Below are 23,229 nucleotides of genomic sequence, written 5' to 3' on the forward strand. Positions count from 1 at the left end.
AGCATAAACAGTTTTAATATTGCATAATTTTATGTATAGTGATGTAAGACTGTTTTTTTGATATAAATTTAACACATTTTTTTTAATCTATTTTAATGATTATAAACTGTACATATATATTTATATTTGTATTGTACTATATTAATTATGTGACTGGTTCTATATCTATGTATATGGATTTATGGAATATACAATGAATGAATGAATTAATTAATTAATGGGAAGTACTGAATATTGCAAGTTTATATTATGCACCTCATGCATAGCTTGCTAAAGCAATAACAGCTTTCTTAATGAAATATGTATTTATTCAAAGACTTGGAGGCAAAGCTGCAAATAAAACAGAGACCTTGTTCAGAAACTTAATTTGTCTCCAGTTTTTTAAATGACATTTATGTCAGACAGAAATGATGTACACATTTATGTCTTATTCAAACTATCCTTTCAAAAAAATGCATATTAATGCAATATGTTCCATTTATCTGCAGGATGAATGAGGTGGACCAGGTGAAAATATTTTATATCAAACCGCAGCTTGCTCTGTAGAATGTGTATTTTGTAGCTATTATTCAGAGTGGCTTGGTAAGGCCCTTGAGGTACATATTCATATAACAATAACTGTTCTTACTATAAGTAAGACCTGAATGAGAAAAGAGTCCTTCATCAAGCAGACCACCACAACACCTGATTCATCCCAACCTAGTTGGGTGAATGGAATCATCTTCAGTGTTGAATTGGCATAACATTAATTCCTGCTTGCAGAATAGTGTCGCAACGGTCGCGACTAGCAACGCTACCACGTGGCCTCTTTATAGCAGGTACCTAAAACACAGATTTTGCTTTTGGCCTATATTATGCACATCTGTTCTCTTGCGTTAGTTTCAGTTGCAGATGCAGAAGTTTGTGCGGCAGCATGCCCTCAGCTTCAACTCATGCTGGAAGTTCCACTCCTTATATGTTCACCCGACTTCTTTACCTTTGAAACTGTAGCGCTTACTTGATTGCGCCTATATTTTCGCGCTGAATTCTAGAACGAATCCTATACACGGTGATTTTTCGTGCGAGTCGCATGAACAGTGAGGTCTTTGCACAAGAAACATAAATTTTAAAACCTGCAAATAATAAGGAGCTTCATAATTCTTCCTTTTCACCAATTCTATTAGGAACTAGAAAATCGATAATGATAAGATTGATCGGCCATTCAGCATGGTTGCGAGCGTTGCGAGAGATGAGAAGTTCATACAAACTTTTGGCCAGAAAGTCTGACCTCTTGTAAGACCTTAGACATATATGAAAAAATAAGATTCAAATTAGTATTAGTAAGCTTAGGCATGGGACAATCGTTTCTGAACACGGTAATAAACCTATGAACCCCATGAAATGCGGGATTTTTTTTTATTGTCTGTATGAACAACTCTTCGCTCCCCAAACCAAAATTTGCCCCATCGAATTAAATAAAGACAAACCAGTAGTTGAGTTATTTATGTTACATGTAATACTGCCTTCTGTTCAAGTTTATGCTGTAGTAGCTCTATTCAAACTCGTAAATATTGAACTGTTACACTTAAGCTCTTTATTTTGGGAAGGCAGACATAGATGGCGGTGAGAGCGATCTTCTTTTTTCTTTAATAGGAGTAGTTGAAATTGTATACATCCCTCTGAGACGCTTCGTTTTGTTGGTGTAAAGGAGACACGGGAGACATCAGTGCCGATCAGTGCTATCCGGTGTTATCTGATGATTGTGAAGGGTGGTTGATTACAAGCAATGTGTCTCTGGATTACATCATTTAAATTAATGAGAACTGTATATTGTGCTTTAGATCTTGAGCTAATATTTTATGTGCAACATGATGAACCTGTGCATTTTGTAAATTAAAATAAAACAACGGGAGTACTTACAATTTAAATTACTGATAACATGTGAGAGATTTTGGTATGTCCAGTATAGGTTTGGCGCTGGATTTGATAAGGGAAAAAAGGGTGCAATGGTAAAGGTTTTGAAACTTTCAAGCTGCCCTTGGATCCCCAGAAAATTTACCATGCAAGTGACAGAATGTAATTTTGCTAGGACAATCATTTAGTGACGTTCGTTTACGGTTTCTTCGAAACAAATTTTGTCTTCACATGTTACAAATATTTGCAGATAAATGTTCGGACTTCAGAGAGAATTCAGAGTACCACACGAAACACCGTGAATTAGACTCTTGTTCATATGCTGGTAGGATAGTTGAAGGACGTAAATTAGTATTTACTGATCAGTTATAAGGGATAGAAGAAGGGAGAAATAGGTACGGAGGTTTACGAGTAAATTTATTGGAATGCCGAGATGAAGAGAGAAGGATGATATTAAAATGGAGTTATGGGTGGTGAAGAATTTAAATTACTCGGTGTTTGGTGTTATCAATATTATAACCTCCCTTCGAATATGCCTTATCAGAGAGAATGTTTGTTCAATAGTCTGTTATTTAATACACTAGAATTTCTGATGTTAATATTATGTTGAAACACGTGCTGAAATATTGTGATAGTTAGGTTTTGATGACATTATTAATTAACAATGCAATGTACGATTAGAAGAAACAACAATGCTATTGTATATTATTAAAGCACGTATATCTGTTCTGCATCTGTTTATTTCAAATGGTGGAAAAGTTTTGACTTTTTTTTTTCAGAACTTTGTCAAATTCAGCAAAATTGATTTGAATCGTTAATCTATTTAGATTAGGCAATTTACCGGATTTATTGCTCTGAAAATTGTATTCCCACACGAATATAAATGCCATTGCTTCATATCTTATTTCATTTGTGACCTGGCCCATGATCCATACTTCTTTAAACAAAGAGCCTCGGATTTCCTATGGGCATCATATCTGACAGATGTATGAAGTAGCCAGCCGGTCACGGTAGCCGAGTGGTCTAAGGCATGCACTGTCTTCGCTCGCTTGGAAACCGGGATCGTGGGTTCGAATCCTACTGAGGGCATGGATGTTTGTGTGCGTTTTTCTGTGTTTGTCTACAGGTAGAGGCCTTGCGACGAGCTGATCACTCGCCCAAGGAGTCCTACCGAATGTGTAAGATCTGGAAAAACCGAAGTGAACGGAGAAGTTCATGGAGGTAGGCCTAGGCCCACTGGGGCTGTAGTGCCAAGGAAAAAAATGAAGTAGCCAAACCAAAATTTAACACCGTTTCCAATCTTGCCCCATTTTACCTCCACTGGGACTTTGCATATAAGCATTTACAATTCAATTGTGCACGTTACATGTATATAACCTATGGGCCATAAAAACCGGCCCCCGCACTGCGACCTTCAATGATCTATTGTGCTTTCGCATGTTACATAGCGTTACACTCTGCAAATTTCAGACTGTGGATAAGTTCAAAGAAATATTTTCGTCTGTAAAATAATAAACAGAACGTGTTGTCATATTAACTGAAAATACTGTGAAAATACGTCTCGTGCTAACTTATGTCACTGGCAAGGGGATTCTGAATGGATCTCGGTGATACGGTTTTTATGTATGTGTATGTAGTTCTGCTGTCAAGTAATGCTAAAAGAGTAAAACAATTTTGAGACTTCCATTAAAGTTGGTTAAAACTATAAAATAAACAAGATATTGTGAATCAGATAGTGAATTGTGCGACTGCTGTGCTGTGAGCTACGTGTGAGAAGATTGTGTGGCATTTGACGGAGACCGCAGCAACCTCCGAGGAACGCTCTCGGCGCAGTGGGTGAGTGCACCAGCGTTCATTGTTTTGTCTTCTTTTTTTCTATTTTCTTCTGCAGCTTTTGATTATGTAAAGGACCCCGATGGAACCATGTAATTGAGATTGAACATAAGTCATCATGCCCACGAAAAGAAATATAAATCTTTCCTAAGTTTTGTTAGTTTAGCATATGTGGTACGGAAAGAGTACGCGGTAACGTAGTTGGTTGAGGGGTTATGCTACAAGCCGGAAGGTCGCACTTCAAGTCCCGATGAGGTCATTGGATTTTTTTTTAAATTGACCTAACCCTTCCAGCCGCACTATGGCCCTGGGGTTCACTCAGCCTCTAACAGAAAGGAATACCAGGAATTAATTAAATAATTCTCCTGGGGAGTAAAGCGCGGTCGGCGCGTAAGGCTGACAACCTTACCGCCATCTTTGAGCCAATTGTCAATTGACCCTCAACGTCTCACAACCCTATAGGCCTTAACGGTCTGGTACAGGGATAGCTTTACTTTTTTACTTAATAGAACGATACTACAATTATTTTCTTCTCTGCCCGGTTTCTTACTTTTGATATCGTATGTCACACAGCGAGGTTGTCTAAAGGGGAACTTACACGTACAAGTCCGGCTCGGCGAACTTGACTCGGGAGCCGGGCTCGGATTAATTTCAACACAAACGCATGAGCTGACTCCCAACTTTGCGACCCACACACGAAGGAGTTTGGGTCATTGGAACCCGAGCCGAGTCGGACTCGCGAACCAGACTCATACGTGTATGGGCCCCTTAAAGGACTCCCACAAATCATCCGGCCGGTCCTACTACATGCGTGATATTGCACTGCGCAGGATACGACTCGTGGCGTAGCGGACAGAACAGCTGATGCGGCTGATACTCTCTGAACAGCCACCGTGAAGCAAAGCTGTGCGTCGTGTGGCTATGGACTGGAATTTCGAACCTCTCCTACCGTATGAAACATTGTCAGTAGCGTTATTTTGTGTATCCAAATTCAGTGTGAGAGAAAACGGTAAAGTCATCCCTATGCTTAACATGGAAACCGTGCTCCTATATATGTGCATTACCCCATTTTACTGTTACGTAATATCGGATATCAGATGAACTGTACGACTTGCTTGTCGTTAGCTACCCAAAAACACATTTCTTCCGGTAATTTTATTTCATAAAAGTGAAGTAATCGCTCTGCTTAACTAATTAAGCACTATGCCATGAAGGCGTATGGGAGTGGATGTGTAGATCCACATATTCTGGACCTCGGCAATAGCTGGAGTTGAGTAGTCAGCTTCACGTCCTAGGAAACTCTCTGGGCCCAAGAGTCGGTCTGGACGGCGCGGAGATGAGAACAATATTACCCATACAAGGAATCGAATTCCGACCCCTCGGTCGTCCAGGCCGTAGCTAGCTGCTATATCGAATTTTGTTTGTTATATATATATATATATAAACCGAAATAGGAAGTGAAAATACATATACCGTATTCACGCATGTATAGGCCGCGTGCGTGTATAGGCCGCAGCACAATTTTCAGACAGAAATTATAGAAAAAATAATTTTCTTGGAATATTATTTCAGGAGTAGAACACCCTGTATTACTAATTATGAATATAATTCTTTTTAAATGAAGTGTGATTTCGAATATTTCGAATATAAGCCGCACCCCAGTTTTCCTCTTGAATTTTTGGCAAAAAATGAGCGGTCTATACATGCGTAAATACGGTATTTCCAGTTCCTTCTTTTCAGCCGGTATGTATAATGGCGGAGCCGGGATAGCGCAGTCGGTATAGCGACTGCCTACCGGCTGGACGGAGGAGGGGTCAGCCGGTCAAGAATTTTCTCTTCTCCACGTCCCCAACCCAGCCTCCTATCCAATGGGTACCGTGGGCTCTTTCCTCGGGGAGTAAAGCGGCCAGGGCGTGAAGCTGAGCACTAATATCCAACTAGTGTCGAAGTCAAGAAAATGAGGATCTATACATTCACTCTCCCATAAGACTTCATGGCGTAGTGCTTAATTAGCTAAGCACATGGACAACTTTATTTTTATGCATACTGGCAAATAATTGATGCTTATCGGCGGACTTAACCAAAAGCAGCACGTATGCTGGTGCCTTGCATGTTTCAACCTTGAGACTAAAAGCAAATATGAAAGCACCGGCATAATTTTAGAAAGAAAATTGTCGTGTATTTCCGTGTCATACATTAACTTCTAAATGTCACTATTAGCTTGAAATGCCAAGAGAAGATAAGGGAGTTTCTCTGGTATTATCAAACACAGGCAAGGTTCAAAGCAGAATAGAACTATGTTTCTGGGAGGTGTAATTGTAAGCTGCGAGATGGTATAGGAATGAACCCCGATAGAGCAGTGAATTATTGAAAAATGATGCTTCTGTCTTTACAATAAGGAACACATCCCATCAATATTCGAAACAGTAAGAGTCTGTGCAATTAAGCCAAGATCTTACGTTTTCACAATGGTAATATTTCAATAATAACATACTACCCACGTTTAGTATATGACCACAGACAAATTTCATAATAGTCAGTTTTTATTTACACTCTTATGCAGAATGCTAATTTTTATACAATTTCATACATTACATTGTTTCAAAGGTTACATATATGTATATCATAAACATTGTTAGTAACATGTGTTATTATTTCAGTTTCGTCTTTTTTTCTGACAGATAAATAAAAATCCATCATTTTCGCTGCATATTTTTATACAATTAGTCAGACCTTCATACTAGCTAGGTCGACTGTAACATTTAGTGAATTGTGTTGTGTAGAAGTGAATAAATGTGTATAACAGAGAACAGAGTTCTTAGAGAGTTTGCGTAATGAAAATAAGCTCCTTCAACTTGTTATGTTAGACCATACATATGCTATGTGGTACTCGTACAGCACAATTATATATGTAAGCTATTATATGAAGACAGTAAACTTACTGTATTAAAAATTGTTTAACGCTGGATAAGCTACAACAGTTTTTGGATTGACAAACTTCGAAACACTGCAATTTAAAGAATGACTAAACCAATTGAAGTAAATTTAAACAATAAGCCGAAATCAAACATAGGCGTACATCAGAAATCAGGAAGTGAATAAATTGGAATTCGTTAAAATATTATTGTTTCCAAGAATATTTACACTATAACATTAAAGTGAAATTTAATTTCGGTTGTAATAACCACATTAGAAGGATAATCCTGCAATGGGATTGTAAAAAATTCGAAGTTTTCCGCATTGTCGGCCAGATAAGTTAATCCTGTTTCAAACTGAAAAGAAATTAAGCTGTACAAAGCTATAACTTTGTTAGGTTTACGAGACATCTGTTGAATAAAAAGCTTGCAGTCATGACATATCATCTTAAGATTACGGTATTTTTGGAAGTGACACAGTGCAGTTTGGTAGATAGATATCAACGTTTGGATTCATCGGGTGCCACCATCTTTACGGTTGATACCTTTCTACCGCGTAACACAGCGTCACATCCCAGCTGGCTGTAGTCTAAATACTCATCCCCTTCAGGATCTCAGTTTTCTCAAGAAGTCAACTTTCCTAATGTCAATGTTTCTAAACTCTGTATGTAATGTGCTTCGGTCTAAAGATGAACCATATTGAACAGTAAGGCAATGTGAATTGTTGTTTCTCAGTCAGTGTAATCAGAAGTTTTAACTGCAGGATGAATAATTTTCCATTCTCACATTTTTTTAGGAATAAAGTAAGCCATATCTTTTACTGATGTTGCAAGAGATTTGAGATTCATCATATATTGGTGTTCGTGTACAAATATGCAATACATGGACTTCTATATATTGTTAAGAAACGAAGTCTGCTGTCATACTGCTACGGTCCTCCTTCCTTGTGAAAATGAAATTTGATTTTAAAAGTTTTCAGCGTACTTTGTTAATCTGATTTTAGCCTGTATTATTTTAAATATAAATCGCATTTCGTTGGTGCATTCTAATCAGAGTAATTTTATTAATTAATTTTGTTTAGCATAATTTCTCTTGCGGTGTTTCTTTCGAAAGCTGTAGTGAAATATAAGGAACACGTTCAAATATATGTTTTTTAATTAGTAATATTTTTGGAAATATGAAACATTCGAGTGGTGACAAATGCATATTAATTGCAGAAATCATATTTTTTAAGTTTGTTGGGGCATCGCATTTCAACTGAGTTTACTTTTACGACAGTGTTATTAGGCAGAGACATTTCCATTGACTGATGAACTCCATAAAAGTTCATTTTGCTCCCTTTAAAGTGATACTTTTCTGTGACAAGCAATTTAAACATCTTCTGTAAGGGCGAGAGCACACCAAAGAAACTGGCAATCGCAACGCAACCGCAATTTCCGAGAAATGTTACTAGCCTGAGTTGAACACATGCTACTGAATGGAGCAGCGCAAATTGAGGAAACTAAGTTGCCGTTTCCTCAATTTGCGCTGCTCCATTCAGTAACATGTGTTCAACTTAAGCTGGTACCATTTCTCGGAAATTGCGGTTGCGTTGCATTTGCCAGTTTCCTTGGTGTGCCCTCACCCTAAATGTTTCGTTCATGTTACCATATCATATTTCCTACGACTTTACTTTCAATACATAAGATCATTTCAGCTCTACATGAAGTAATTTGACAACCTATATCACATAACTGACGCTAATAGAACTTTCATTTTAAATTGTAACAAAGTATGGGAAAGATCAGAATATCTGACACACAACGCTGTAAGGACACAGTGGTAGAGTCGTCACTTCAGACTTTTGTGTCGAAGATGTAACCAAACTTTCTTGGACTCTCCGGAGGCAAGAATTTTTTAAGATGGAAAGTAGCAGGGCCCACATCTTGCGGTCTCGTTCGTGAGGATCTGGCATCTGCAGAGAGAACGCTGGATGCACCGAATGCCGCACTTGTTTCAGCTGCGTTACCACTCCCACCTTTGGGAATGTTCTCACCTGAAACTATGAAACCTTCATTACCCCTGGAAGTGTAATGGACGTTCCTGATAACACCATCACCTCCTAGGAACGAGAAGCTCCCCACAACATTTCCCTGCGCATCTGAGCTCTCCTCTTTACTACTGCTATCAGTCTGGTAGCTGTAGGAATAAGAAGCATCTCCACTGCTCTGATCGTTCTGAGAGCCATCTTCGGCAACTTCATAGGAAGCTGACGATGCCCGATGAATAAAAGCACTACTGGTTGATCCAAATGAACCTACTGCTGACGATAACTGATGATCAGAAGCGCCACTGACTGTACTAGCGTAGCCTGATACTGGTATGTGAGACCCTTTAGCGATGAAACCTTTCTCAGCACCGGCTTCGTAAACTATTTCCCGCGTCCTACCGTCGTCTTTAGCAATAAAAGAGTATCTTCCTCGTACATTGCCCCGGTCATCAGATGTTTCTGCACGAGAATGATCCCCGGCATTATATGAGAAAGAGTAGGAGCCACCAGAAGCCTTTTGAGCCTGAACATTACTAGAACCGGCATATGGGTTTGAGGCAAATGGATGGCTGTATCTTATTCCTGTAGCGTCCTGGCTTGTGGAAGTTACTGATGGACCTACTGGAATATGTGGCCCTTTAGCAATAAACCCAGTACCTGCTTCAGCTTCGTAGCCCACACGGCGTGTCTGTTCATTATCCTTCGATCTAAAGGTGAAGATTCCGTTTACATTGTTTTTAGTGTCACCTGATTCTTGGCGTCTTTGATCTTGGATGTTGTGCCGTGCTTCTGCAAATGAACCTGGAGCATGAACACCAGCAGAATAAGAACTGACCGAAGGATGTGAAGAAAAAGAATAGTAACTACCTCCAGTGTCAGAAGGAGATACAGCCACAGGCAGATGATTCCCCTTGGCAATGAAACCAGTTGCAGCACCCGCCTCGTATTCTATATGCCTAGCCTGGCCGTCATCCTTAGCTACGAAGGAGTAAGATCCTCTGACATTGTTCTGAGCATCGCCCGACTCTTGGCGGCTGTGGTCACCGGCATTATATGAGAACGAATAAGAACCATCTTTCTGGAGTCCAGTTGACGTTGAACTTTCACCTACTGGCGTCTGGGAGAAAGAACCGGACGATGTAGACTTGCCTGAAGTTAATCCCACTGAAGAGGCGTCTTTAGTTGTGGATACCTTCCCATCTCCTGCAGAGTATATGCCATCCCCTGTTGAATAAGACGAAAGTCCTGGCTGGCTAAAAGACGAAGAACTTGATTGGCCGAAAGACGCGGGTCTCGACTGACCTTGAGATGGATATCGGAACGACGCTGTACTTCTTGAAGGAGCTGGAAGATGACTTCCTGTGGCAACAAAGCCTGTGGCAGAACCGGCTGCATAGTCTACATGTCGAATGCGTCCGTCGTCCTTTGCTTTGAACGAGTAGCTGCCTCTCACGTTATTCTGAGAATCGGCTGATTCTTCCCGAGACTGATCATTTGTGCTGAAGGAGAATGAATAGGACCCGTCGTTGTTTAGTTTGCTGCTGGTATCAGCTGCTGGCCCTCTAGAATAGGCTGACGAAGCGGGAGGGACGTACGCGTTGTGCGAAACGGAACCGATATCTGCAGCACTGTCACTGCTGGTGACGACAAAGCCGGTGCCCTCTCCTGCGATGTAGCTCACACCGTGGCTCCCACCTTCCCGGCTGCTGTATGAGTACTGACCGCGGATGTTGCCTCTAGCGTCGGAGGACTCAGCACGTTTGTAGCTGTCAGTGTCGATGGAAAATGAGTAGGAGGCATCTGCATTGTCGTCGTAGTTTTCGTCAGCCAGTCTTCCATCGGCGGCAAAGCCACCGCTCGCGAAGGCGCTCTGGGAACTTGCGAGGCTGTTCCGGGACCTTGGACCTGCAGTAGAAAAATGTTAGTTCGTCAGTTTCATTACTCATTTTCGCAATTGCACAGGAGAAAGCAGCGCGTTGAGACAATACAGCTATAACCTTATATTGGAGAAGTACCAGGTTTCACTGTGCCACCACGTTGTCGCTATCCTTGCAGGGGCAATTATCACAAAATCCCTCTCTCTCCTCGTTAATGCCATGAACATTTGTTTCCAAATTTAGATGAACTTCTCATAACGTTCGAAAAAGCATAACTTCTACGGTTGAAGCAACGTTGATTACTCTAAAAGTTTGTGACGATTTTACATTAGTACAAATACTATATTTTTATATTATCCATCGTCTTGTCTTTACCTAAAAACCGTCCTCTTATTTTTCAAAACACAGCGTTTCGGAGACAGAATCCAGTCTCCGAAATGTCGTGCTTTCAAAAATAAACAGGACGGTTTTTTAGATAAAGACAAGACGATGGATAATGCCCAAAAACATAATATTTGAACGTTGATTATATTTTTGCATAATTATGGTTTATTTAATGACGGTTTTAATAATTCTGATCACATATATGATAGCGAATAATTAATTAAAAATGACGCAAAAGGAATCTGTTTGGGATAATCTCAGATCCCATAGAGGCATTTGCCTGGAGAGACGTGATACCGCGGGCCAAGATTTAATTCCAGGGCTAACGTAATACATAACGGAGGTGCTACCCACTCTTAAGATATCACTGAAGTGAAGGCTTAGATACTGATGTAGCCGTCTAGTCTCATAAGTAACCTCTCCTATGAATCTACCACTTCCCTTTTCAGAATCACGCCAACCCTGAAAGTGGAGCAGCAGATTCCTTCGAAATGTTAGTAATCACCTTCCATATTTCACGTTGTTGAAATCCAGAACACCAAAATCTAAACGCAGCAACATGGGTAATAAGAAACTATCGTTGGCTACATTGCATAGTGGTTGTACCCCAGGTTATTAATGGACTTATCTTATGTTTAATTTATTAGAAATTAATTATAAATTTGATAAATCGAATTATGTTAGGTGAACCACAGGTTTGGCCAGCCTGAAACTAGAGTGAAGTAGCATACTCCCTTAGCCATCAGGGTTCAGTCGTACAGTTTACAGAAATTGCTGAGCAATCGGAAGAACTTCACAGTAGCAAGTCTCGCTTGGCAGGATATCGGCCAGGAGGAATCTGCCGATTTTAGGATTTTGAGTGCACGGAATGTTTATGATGTTGAATTTTGAGGGGCTCGGACGGGAGAAGTCACGAATACCCTGATTTTAGGAGTCACTCAGAACAATCGCGTGGTAGGAAGGAGACGCATTGGAGTCTGATGTCTTCCTCTTTTGTAAGCGTGAGTACTTGCCTGGTTTCGGATCACTAATGGTTGTCAGAATATAATTCTGGTTCAATGATTTTGGTTTGGTAAAGGATTTTCAGGATAAAATTGATCAAAAGAATTTAGCATATAAACTTTGGTTCATGAATTGTTAAAGATTTTTTTTTTATTTATTGGGAGATTATGACGAGGTACAAATTTTTATTTATCAAGTGATAAGTAAGACGCAAGAATTTGGTTCAGTAACAGTAACGTAACATTTGATTCACTGGTAGCTTGTTGAAAATACCAGTTTTGACTAGTTGAGCGGAAATATGGATTATTGATGTTTATATATGAAATTTGGCCCACTAATTAGCGGTTAGCATACGAGATTTGGTTTATTGTTAAGATATAAATTGTGGTTAGCGAATGAAGGTTAGAGTGTGAATTTAGTTCGCTGTTATTGCATGATAATTTTGGTTTACTGACTGCAGAGTGCAGAAATTTGGTTTACGCCTTGCAGGTTTAGTAGACTAGCGGTAGTAAGGTTTAAGAGGTTATTGCAAGGTGTGTAATTACAGATTGTGTGTGTTAATATGCTGTACGTATGTAATTGTTGATTTAATTACATTTATCTTCGTTTTAACATGTTGAGTGTTTGTTTGGGTTATTTGGGGTATTAGTAATAATTAATTCATTGGGTGGAGTGGAAGCTGTCCACAGATGTTTAATTGGTGGCAATTCGGTGATATATTCTAAATTTTGATGGTGTCCGGGTGGAATGTAATAAGAATTTGGGTGTCGCAGTTGTGCGCCACGATAACTTGGTGGCAGCGGTGGGATAAGGATAAGAAATGTGGATGCCTCACCCCCGCATTCATAGTAATAAAGTTGTCGCAAGGGTGGCCCCACAATAATCTGATGGCAGCGGTAAGATATAATAAGAAATTCTGTGTCGCAATCATTGTGTGGCCTAACATAGTCTCCTTGATTACCTCAGATAGTATATTGTTTTCATTCACTACGTAAACTTCTTATAACACAATATAGCTGTGAAAAATTAAAGTAGAATAGGTAATTATAGCGACAAATACTTACCTGATACCCCCACTCGACCGGCAGCTGTCGCTCCACCCTCCAGCTGAGGTAAGAACCCAGAGTTCCCGGCTGTGTAGGCAAGGCTGACCCTCTTCCCCGTGCTGTCTACATAGGAGTACTGGCCCTGCACCTGGTTGCTCTGGTCGGCACTGGCTACCGCGCTCTGGCCTTCCCCCGTGTCATACCCGTACCTGTAGGCGCCGTCGCCTTGCAGCAAGTAGTACTCCGCACGGCGCCCCGCTGGGATGGCAGGCAGGTTCTCCCAACACAGCGCGCACACGGCCAGAACCAGGACCAAAGCCTGGGGTGAACATCACACAAACATTGCGTATGCTTTTCATGTTCAATTCGGGGAAAGTTGGCTCGAAAGGTAATGCTTCCGATTTGTGTTCGCCTTGTGCCTTGTTCGTCTCTCGGTAGGGAGACAGACTGCTCTGAACTGCTGATGATTTTTCCGTTTTTTCGGGAAGTTATCAGATTAAGTTATTGAAATAGACCACGACCGCCTTCTCTCAAATCCCTTCAAGAGAGCCGAACGCAATAACTCCTCATCAGACTTGAAATAACCCTTGTTGTTATCTTCATAGTGTGTTATTAATAGCCTGAAGTCTACAGAGTTCGGTTTCATAAAATTACATAAATGCACCCAATTAACGAATGGATGTGAAGGAATATTTCTAGCGACTTTCCCTCACCTTCGTATGACTTACTGCACTCCCGTTTCCGTTAATAGCTTTCTGCCTAATATATCGCTGCGCTTTTAAGTGAGCGGCTTGCTTGTATGTTCATCAAGCCTTTAAAACTTCCTTCATCTTTCGTTCATATTTCCTTGCTTCTGTGTTTAAACGTAATTAATGTGAACGACTAATATTTTATTTTGCGGATTAGAGCTATTGCTACTCACTGTTTTAACAGCTCTATTGCAGTGCAGACACTATAACCTATCCGTGTCTTTGTGTTGCTTCCTTTATACCGAGCAGGTTGTTGCAGGGATAACGCTCCAGACTTGTATTCGAGAAGTATCAGGTTCTAATCTGAACCGGATCCTTACAGGATATTTTTGGTTCCTCTGTTTGCAGATAAATATTGGTGCAATAGGCTAAAGTATGCCACAATTGCCTCCGATAAAACTGTTACCATATCAACGTTCATTATTATCTTTACGTCCCTTTTTATTCCGAGTAACTTCTATAGTTCCAACAGCGTCGCTGGGTAACTGTTTTATTGCTATGCTGGTTGACTGGAATGTCATAGTCTTTGACACTGATATTTCGTTCTAGTCCCTTAGGCTTTTATACCATATAATTTTTGCTTCTAACGTTTATGAAGTATACAGTAGCTCCATCTTCAGCATAGAACTTGCAACGCCATGTAATGTTGGAAAGCTTCGGGCATTTCGGGGGAGTATGTTGCCTCTGTCTTCAGTAGTCCTTGTAAAATTATAACCCCATGAAGAAAAATAACTTAGAAGTTTCCCAGAAGTGTACTGCCAGTATACTGTACAGGGGTTGTGACGTCTTGTGGTGTTAGAAGAACCTCAGGATTGTAATGCTGTGTGGTACTGAAAGGAATTTACTTCATTTTCAACCGTGAGGAATGACTTACGGCGTTACAACCCGGAGTGCCACACTGCTTATGCTTCGCAATGTAAACCTAAAGCTGCGCCAATAGGCCTGTATCATCTTCGCGAAGCCTGTCTGTAGGTTTTTTGGTCGTCACACTTAAATCGTTTAAACCTAACCTTACGGTGTTCAGGAATGAATCGAATTTTTTCTAGATTTCCCTCACGAACGCACTATATACCCCGGGGTAGCGTAGTCGGTATAGCGACTGGCTACGGGCTAGACGACTGAGGGGTCAGAGTTCGAGTCCCGATAGAGTCAAGAATTTTCTCTTCTCCACATCGTCCAGACCGGCTCTGGGACACAGCCAGCCTCATATCCAATGGGCACCTACGGCTCTTTCCCCTGGGGTAAAGCGGCAGGGGCGTGATGCTGACCACTCACCTCCAGCTAGTGCCGAGGTCAATATAATGCGGATCTATACATACACTCCCCCATACGCCTTCATGGCGTAGTGCTTAATTAGTTGAGCACAGGGACAACTTTACCTTACACTCTATGTACCGTCAGCGCACCACGAGTCTTTCCATGAGTCTGATGAAACGACTTTCTAACCTCATTTCCATTATCGTCTAGTCTCTTGAGATTTACTGGAGGGTACTGGGTTACCATCGTAAAATAGGTCACGACTGTTAATCTCCAAATTCTTATCCACTCACCATTCATTATGCTTCTTTCTCTTTTTGCAGTTGAAAGAGCGTCATTAAATATCTTCAGGAACCTACCTAGAGCAGCCTATTTTGTGTGCAGACATTTGAAGAAATATCTTTACATTCACACTGAGCGAAAGTTCTATAAGGTTGACGGGGAAGTGCATGATCTAAATAAGAAGTCAGTAACGAGTCAGCCCTGCTGTCTTTCTTCTTTACACCAACCCTCCCTACAGCCTCATCATCAGCAAGTTTACTTAGCTGGGTACAGTTCTTTTCAGCCTTTTGCGTGGTATGTTTCCTTTTTAGAAAATTCTGACAAGAATTCTTGTTCTTAAAGAAGCAGTGGCTACTGCACCAGGTCTCATCTGTTTAGGAACACTTTTTATTTGTAAAAAGCTACTGGTAACTGATCAGGTATATGTATGATCTTTAACAGATCCAGTATTGCGATCACACCTTCAGATCCCAATTGAGGTATTCATGTATCTCGACTTCCTCTGCGTTGCGTTCTCTGCTTGCAAAGGCCTTCCAGTGGACAGAACACATTTGTAAGGAAGCCTCTGCCTAATTTTTCGAAATTAATTCCGAGCAGATCAGGGGGCCATATGCTTTAAATATTAATGATTGTATAAACATATGTCCCCGCCAAACTTAATGTACAACCCTATGTTATATGGGTCCCTTGTCACCGCGGCATGGCACGTCCTCAGGTTGCGGATAGAGGAGACGGCCTCCAGATATGGAGGGTAACTGGAAATACATTGAATAAACAATCGCGGACAACCGACAAGGGATGGTCCCCCAGGTTTGTGGTTGGGCGTGGAACTAACAACTCACCGTAAAAAATAAACTTGTTATGAAATATCACAAGAACCCTCGGACTTGGACGGATTCCTTGAATAAACGACCTAAGCGAAAGAAAATGGATATGAGATTTGGTATTTGGAATGTAGGTGGACAATATTAAAATGGATCTTAGAGAGATATAATGGGACGGTATGGATTGGATCGACCTGGCTCAGGATAAGGACCAGTGGAGGGCTCTTGTGAACACGGTAATGAACCTTNATGCTCTGGTTTTATGAAACAGTAGTTTTATGAAGGCAAATTACGCGGCGCTTTTTTTTTTATTCCAACGCAGAAAATAGATGATGTAATGAACAAGGAATTTGAAGTGATATATATATATTCTTTAAATGGAAGAACAGAATTAATTATGAAGTAAGAACAGACTTTAGCCTGATCTGTGGAATACAGAACAACAACAACAACAACAACAACAACAAAAAAGGCCCGATTCAGGGCCTAGATTTTTTTCGTGAAATAATTCAGGTCACTGTGGACTGTAATGCCGAAGCAAATTTAAAAATCCTAAGTACACTTACTAATTTGAAATTTAAAGCTGCTTAATTAATTAGACATAGGTTCTAGTGATCTATAGATTTATGTATCTTGAGGAAATAATGTTGCGAAACACATAAATTATCTTTGTATTGCTGTTATGGAATTTTTTAAAGACGTAAACATAAATATTCTTTGAAATTAACTAGGTTTCCGTATTATTCTCACCACCATTTTCACGGTCTTCCAAGTGGCCGCTTTCCGATCTATCCAGCTTTCATTCTCTCCCCCAACCGAAGGCCTATCCAGTTGTAGTTCCCTGTATTTTATTTAGGTTAAGATGAATCTGCTTGGGTCTTACGTTTCAAACTGCATCATAGTATCCATGACCAGTTGTTACTCACGGGTGTTACGGCACAGACGACCATGACGGTGATCCCTGCTCAAGGAAGATGTCAGCTCGTCTCTCTCACCTGCCGCCAGTCGCGCTCTCGGCTGTCATCTCTTCACGCCCTGCTTTATATAGTGAAGCATAGCAGAGGATGCCCTTGTGTCGCTGAAGATACAGTGATGGGATATGACTGAATAAGGAAGGGGAAGACAGAGATGGAATATGTTTAGCATATCGCATCTTTCATTTTATTAAAGAGACAGTAAAAGACGCCACTGGACCGGAGGAAGGTGTGGCAGAATTAGGGTTCTTCGTTTGCAGGCGAGGAAGAAGAGGGAATCTTCCTGGAGTTTCTAATTTTATCGCAGAAATTTGTTGCAATTACAAATATAACTATAGGCAGGATATTTTCTCTCTATCATTTCAAAACCGAGCATGTAGAACGTCGCGCAACGGTAAATATTTAAAGTTCTTTAAACATCCCAGTGTATTTCGGCACTAACTTACTAGCTAATCAATACCCTACTAGCTGGCTTACTAAGTCCGGCTACTCTAAGAACCAGGGTACGTCACACCTTATGCAGCAACCTTACGGAAAAATATCCTGGGGTAAAATAAAAAACTCCGTGGCCTGTAGTCCGCAAGCGAACTACACCGACCGAGTGACCGCCGCTTGTCGGCGAAGTTACGGTAGCACCAACTTTAACGGATAGAGGGTGTCACGTGGTCAGCGCAAAGAATCCCCAAGGCCGTTAATGTCGGTTTTCTAGACCGGAGCCGCTATTTCCTTGAAATTGCTCCTCAGTTATCCTCACGAGGCTGAGTGGACCCCGTTCCAGACCCACTACTACTCATAAAATCTGGCAGCGCCGGGAATCGAACTGGATCTGTAGCCAGGAAATCTGACCACTAGACCACAAAGGCGGTCCTCGTAAACAAACTAATTATAATAATTTATAAATATTTTAATGTATTCATGCATATCGCTGTAGTTGTTAAAGGCTCAGATTTTGTATTTATGGCATTGTAATGATATTGTGTGTAGGTATATATATTGACCAATCATATTGTAATTGTAGTTTCCGCCTGTATTGATATATCCTTCCGAAGATGGTCTCTCAGACAGAAACATGTGAAGGATGGAAGATTAAAGAGGAGAAAAAAAACATTTTATCAGTCACACTGGACGGAGTTGATAACCTTTCATAATATCGTCAGTGTGACGGATCAGGATGAACCAACTCAAATTTATCGAAAGAATGAATTTCGAATGTATCCACTCGAACTGGCGTACACGGCAGTGCTCTTGTTAATTGTAGTGTCAGCCTGTTATTTCACTTGTTCTTGACAAGGATGTACATCACGGATCTGCAGGCGCAATCTCGTTATTAGCACTGATAGTTATATTGCCTGCTTCTATAAGGTTTCAGGTGACTCCATGCGGAATGTCATTAGTTCAGTCCCTGACTGCGGTTTCGCCCTGAAGTGTAATTCCTACTCTCCCTTCCCTTTGCTGTGTCACAATAACTTTATTTCGGATAGATTATCCATAGCATCATTTATCGCTGAGGATCACGAACCGTTATAATGAGGCAGGGATGCCCATGGAATTGCCCACAGCTGAAGATACGTTCAGTTTGTGTAAAATAAGTAACTAATCTTTCCAACCGCACTATGGCCCTGTGGTCGACTCAGCCTCTAACAGAAATGAGTACCAGGAATCTTCCTGGAAGGAGGGTAAAGGGCAACTGGTGTGTAGGGCTGACAACCTTACCGCCATCTTCGAGCCGATTGTCTAGAGAAAATGTGGGAGCCTCGACGTCTCACAATCCTATGGGCCTTCACGGCCTGTTACAGATACTTTTTTTCTAACATAAATGCAGATTCTTCCTTGGAAAGCTGATAGTCTCTGAGCGAGTCGTAGTGAAATTACACGGCTTACATGAATCGAGAAATTTTATTGATCTCTCCAAACATCCTCCACTCGGCTCTATCTGTGCCAAATGAATCCTGTCCACACTGACACATTGTAGTTACGTAAATTCCATTTTAATATCTGCTCCCACGTAAAATTATGCCTCTCAAGTGGTATTTCCTTTCACGGTTTCCAACTATAAATGTGTTCATATTTATTATCTCCATACGAACTATGCTACAAGCCGGAAGTTAGCGGGTTCGAGTCCCGATGAGGTGGATTTTTTCAACTTAACCTAATCCTTCCAGCCATACTATGGTCGTGAGTTCGACTCAACCTCTAACAGAAATGAGTATTAGGAATCATCCTGGGGGGAAAAGGGCGGACGGCGCCTAGGGCTGACAACCTCACCGTCATCTGTGAGCCGATTGTCTAGAGAAAATATGGGAGCTTCGACGTCTCACAGACCTATGAGACTTCACGGCCTGTTACAGGGGCAGCTTTACCTTTTTACCTTTTACGCATACGAAATATATGTTCTCCCATTTCACCATTTTTGTTTTTCCGAACCAGTAAATTAATACACTGCGAGTTGAAGGCGTGGGGTTAAATTCCGGGGTATGATGATGATTTTCTTCTTCGCCACGACGTCCAGAGGAGCTCAACCAGCCTCCATTTAAATGTTAGACTATTGGTATCTCTTGCCGTTACAAAATCGGCAGTGGTATGAAGCTGAACCCCCATATTGAATGCCTGGAGCTTCACGTACATTCCACCAATACTCTTTCGTGACATGATGCTGCCATACAGGGACAATTTTAATTTTTCAACCTCATAACACCGCAAGGTCAAATTGCTGATATGCTGTCTGCTGATTGTGCGAATGGATTTTAGATGGACGTGCTTGGAATGCGATTATGATCAGTCAAGTGTGTACAATATAGAGGAAGCAGAATAAATATCAGAATTGATTTTTAAACCGTTGTGCTTGGAATGAAATGTCGATATCAGTCACACTCGCACGTCATGTTGAATGCACCTGATGTTTTGTGACCAAAATATTGTTAGCATCACATTATTTTCTTATTCTTCTTCAAGATGACAGTGGAGTAGGCAGATGTGCGGTATGACCACCCCCATCTCCTGGACGTTTTTCTTGTTGAGGGAGTTTCCAGTCTGGTGTTCATCGAGTGCTGTGGCTCATCCTGGATGTTAGAATGGCTGGCGCAAGGTCAGAATTCGCGCTCTTCACGATGCAAAACCTGGTGTATCGCGCGCTGCTGTCACTGACGCATACATTTGTCGTAACGAGACCATCATCATGGAAAAAATTCTTGAATAAACTAGTCGGTCTTGTCACGGTAGCCGAGTGCTCTAAGGCATGTACTGTCTTCGCTCGCTTGGAAACCGGGATCATGGGTTCGAATCCCACTCAGGGCATTGAAGTTTAGTTTGTGTGTGTGCGTTTTTCTGTGTTTGTCTACAGGTAGAGGCCTTGCGACGAGCTGATCACCAGCCCAAGGAGTCCTACCGAATGTGTAAGATCTAGAAAAACCGAAGTGAACGGAGAAGTTCATGGATGTAGGCCTAGGCCCACTGGGACTGTAGTGGCAATGAAGAAAAAAAAAAAGAAAAAACTAGTCGGGAATTGCTTAAAGCATACCTTAAATTAGGTCTTAGGTTTTCATGGCAGTGAACGTTGTACCGTGGTCTTCCGCCTTCATGACATAAATTCGGATGATACGCAGTAAAACCATTGCTCAGCTTTACCCCCTTTGCTTGTGACAAAGCCCATATCCTAACCTTTACTTTTGCCTTAGTGTTGTATTTTAGCGTCCTGTTGCACTGATTTTCGTCCATGACATACAGTGTCCGTCTTGTCCACTTTTACCTGTCACTTCACGACATGTTTCGGCACCATAGTGCCATCATCAGGTGCTCCATTTACACTAATCTATTGCACTGCATGCCATTATGTCAATGTAAAATTATTTAAAAAATATTTTAAAATATTCGCCAGTTATAATAAATTTTTTGTATACTAAAATCTTGTTAAGATATTCATCTCAACTGTTCCAATTCAAAACCCGCGCATGGTTCCTCCACTATGGGAGTCGTTCCTCTTATATGGCGTGTGTATCGTGTCTCGTGATGCGTGTTCCCTTTTTGGCTGCGGGTGTTGTAATGTTGTTATTATAACTGACGAATATTTTAAAACACTTTTTAAATAATTTTACATTGACATAATAGCATGCAATGCAATAGATTAGTGTAAATGGATCACCTGATGATGGCACTATGGTGCCGAAACATGTTGTGGAGTGACAGGTAAAAGTGGATGCACTGCAAGACGGACACTGTATATATATATATATATATATATATATCATTTACTTTTGCCACTTCCCAAAGCTTTACCCTACCTCGAATACAACTTTACCAGAAGGATGAGCGGGCAACGCCTGGGAACTTTCGAAGCCGGAAAGATGCCTAACGCCCCTACTTTAAAATATAGTGTGTGTCACTGGCGCCCTTCCTCCACATTTTATTCTCTCTCTCGTGTAGGTAACCACCTACGGGGCACAGTATGGACCCTTTGTACAGTATGGACGTAATTTCTGCTAAGGGAGTGGGTAAGTAGCTGGAAGTACAAAAACAATGAGCAAGCCCTGCAGCTGTGGAGGCTTCAGAAGACTTATTTTTCTATCTTATCGAATTAGTTTCTCTGGCCTGTTCCCATTCAGAATGGATTTTGAAATTACGAATCTTATAGGCAGATGATGGGACTCCTTTGACGGCAGATCAGCCAGTCGCAAGTCCGATACCTACAGAGGACAACACAACACACAGAATAAAGGCAGACAGACTTGCCTCAAGTAGGATTCGAATCCACAAACTCAGTGTTTAAGAGGGTGAAGATATTTCGTGTCTTAGGATCTCCCGTTCACTGTGATCGGAAGACTTGTATCCGTCTGGATTTACGGAATTCGTAGAGCGATAGAAAAAGGTGTTGAATTGTAAGGTGCTTACACAGGGAAATCAACGTAACAGAAGCCTTGCAGCATAAAGTGTGAAATAAACATATAACTCTGATTCTGTTATATAGTATTCGCGAATGGGAACATAATCTGCTAGAACGCCATTTATCGAAAACAATTGACTAGGAATTTATTCCGTATTAATTTACTTCCGGAGGTAACAGACTAAGGCTCTCTCTGTGGTCTAGTGGTCAGGGTTCCTGGCTACAAATCCAGAGGTCCCGGGTTCTATTCCCGGCGCTACCAGATTTTCTGAGAAGTAGTGGGTCTGGAACGGGGTCCACTCGGCATCGTGGGGATAACTGAAGAGCTACTTGAATGGAAAAGTAGCTGCTCCGGTCTAGAAAACCGAAATTAACGGCCGTGGGGAATCGTTGTGCTGACCACGCGACACCCTCTATCAGCTAAAGTTGTTATTAACTTGGTCGACAAGTGGCGGTCGCTCGGTTGATATAGTTCGCTTGCGGACTAAAAACCGCGGAGTTTTTTAGTATGCTCAAATATTTGGACGAAATTCCTAAGTTTTCATGATTGCCCTTGTCTACTATAGATAATGTTCGAAATCAAAGCATCGGCTTCTTCTTGGCGTCATCCCTTCAAGAATTTGTTGTCTTCGGTTTCCACCGTAAGCTGCTGTCTCAATGCACGTCTTCCAAAGCCGATCTTCCATAATGGACTTAATACGTGTTCTTTCTACAAGGAAAATTAATGTGTGGTTCAACTTACAGAGGTCAACAAGGCAGTTGCAGTTCTTGGACCGGTCGAACAATGTGGTCGCGGTTTAAATTCCTCTAGGAGTATAGCTATGTGTGTACATGTAAGATTTGAGGCTTTCACGGCGGTGACTATGAAGAAAGCAGTCTTCTGGGATTTGGCGCCGTGTATATGTGGTGTTAACCGACGTTTCGGAGGAACGTATCGCCCCCATCTTCAGGGTTGAAGAAAAAGTATAGGTAAATGTGCAAGCGACAACACCGTGAGACACGGTAAAGCAGACCGCTTTACCGTGTCTCACGGTGTTGTCGCTTGCAGATTTACCTATACTTTTTCTTCAACCCTGAAGATGGGGGCGATACGTTCCTCCGAAACGTCGGTTAACACCACATATACACGGCGCCAAATCCCAGAAGACTGCTTTCTTCATGTGTGTACATGATTTTCTGTTTGGCGTTGTTCTGTGTGGACAAGAGCCTGGGCCTTGTTCCAAGGAATAATGGCAGTAGTTTCAGAATTAATTCTGAAATGGAGGCCACCAGAAGGCCTAAGCTGTAA

General features: G+C 41.3%; 1 protein-coding gene across 2 annotated transcripts; it reads right to left on the bottom strand.

The window, feature by feature from the left end:
• Positions 1-8,219: 8,219 nt before the first annotated feature.
• Positions 8,220-17,096, bottom strand: LOC111874410. Of its 2 annotated transcripts, none has more exons than XM_023869902.2 (3): positions 17,018-17,096; positions 12,998-13,298; positions 8,220-10,575 (listed from the first exon to the last, which is right to left on the bottom strand). In XM_023869902.2, exons 1-3 carry the CDS (start codon positions 17,039-17,041, stop codon positions 8,477-8,479), a joined length of 2,424 nt encoding a protein of 807 aa, XP_023725670.1. In that variant the 5' UTR covers positions 17,042-17,096; the 3' UTR covers positions 8,220-8,476. The 2 variants fall into 2 exon arrangements, with proteins under 2 accessions (XP_023725670.1, XP_023725671.1); XM_023869903.2 differs by lacking the exon at positions 17,018-17,096 and adding an exon at positions 16,842-16,918.
• Positions 17,097-23,229: the final 6,133 nt, after the last annotated feature.

The sequence above is a fragment of the Cryptotermes secundus genome, unplaced genomic scaffold, assembly GCF_002891405.2.
Source record: "Cryptotermes secundus unplaced genomic scaffold, Csec_1.0 scaffold251, whole genome shotgun sequence".
In the NCBI taxonomy this organism is placed as follows: domain Eukaryota; kingdom Metazoa; phylum Arthropoda; class Insecta; order Blattodea; family Kalotermitidae; genus Cryptotermes; species Cryptotermes secundus.

Bases quoted from the DNA above. Each gene is read 5' to 3' on its own strand.
- LOC111874410 (XM_023869902.2), bottom strand. From the start codon at position 17,041: ATGGTCGTCTGTGCCGTAACACCC. The intron at 13,299-17,017 runs GTGAGTAACAAC...TGTTCACCCCAG, and splicing joins TCGTCTGTGCCGTAACACCC to GCTTTGGTCCTGGTTCTGGC. The intron at 10,576-12,997 runs GTAAGTATTTGT...TTTCTACTGCAG, and splicing joins CGGTCGAGTGGGGGTATCAG to GTCCAAGGTCCCGGAACAGC.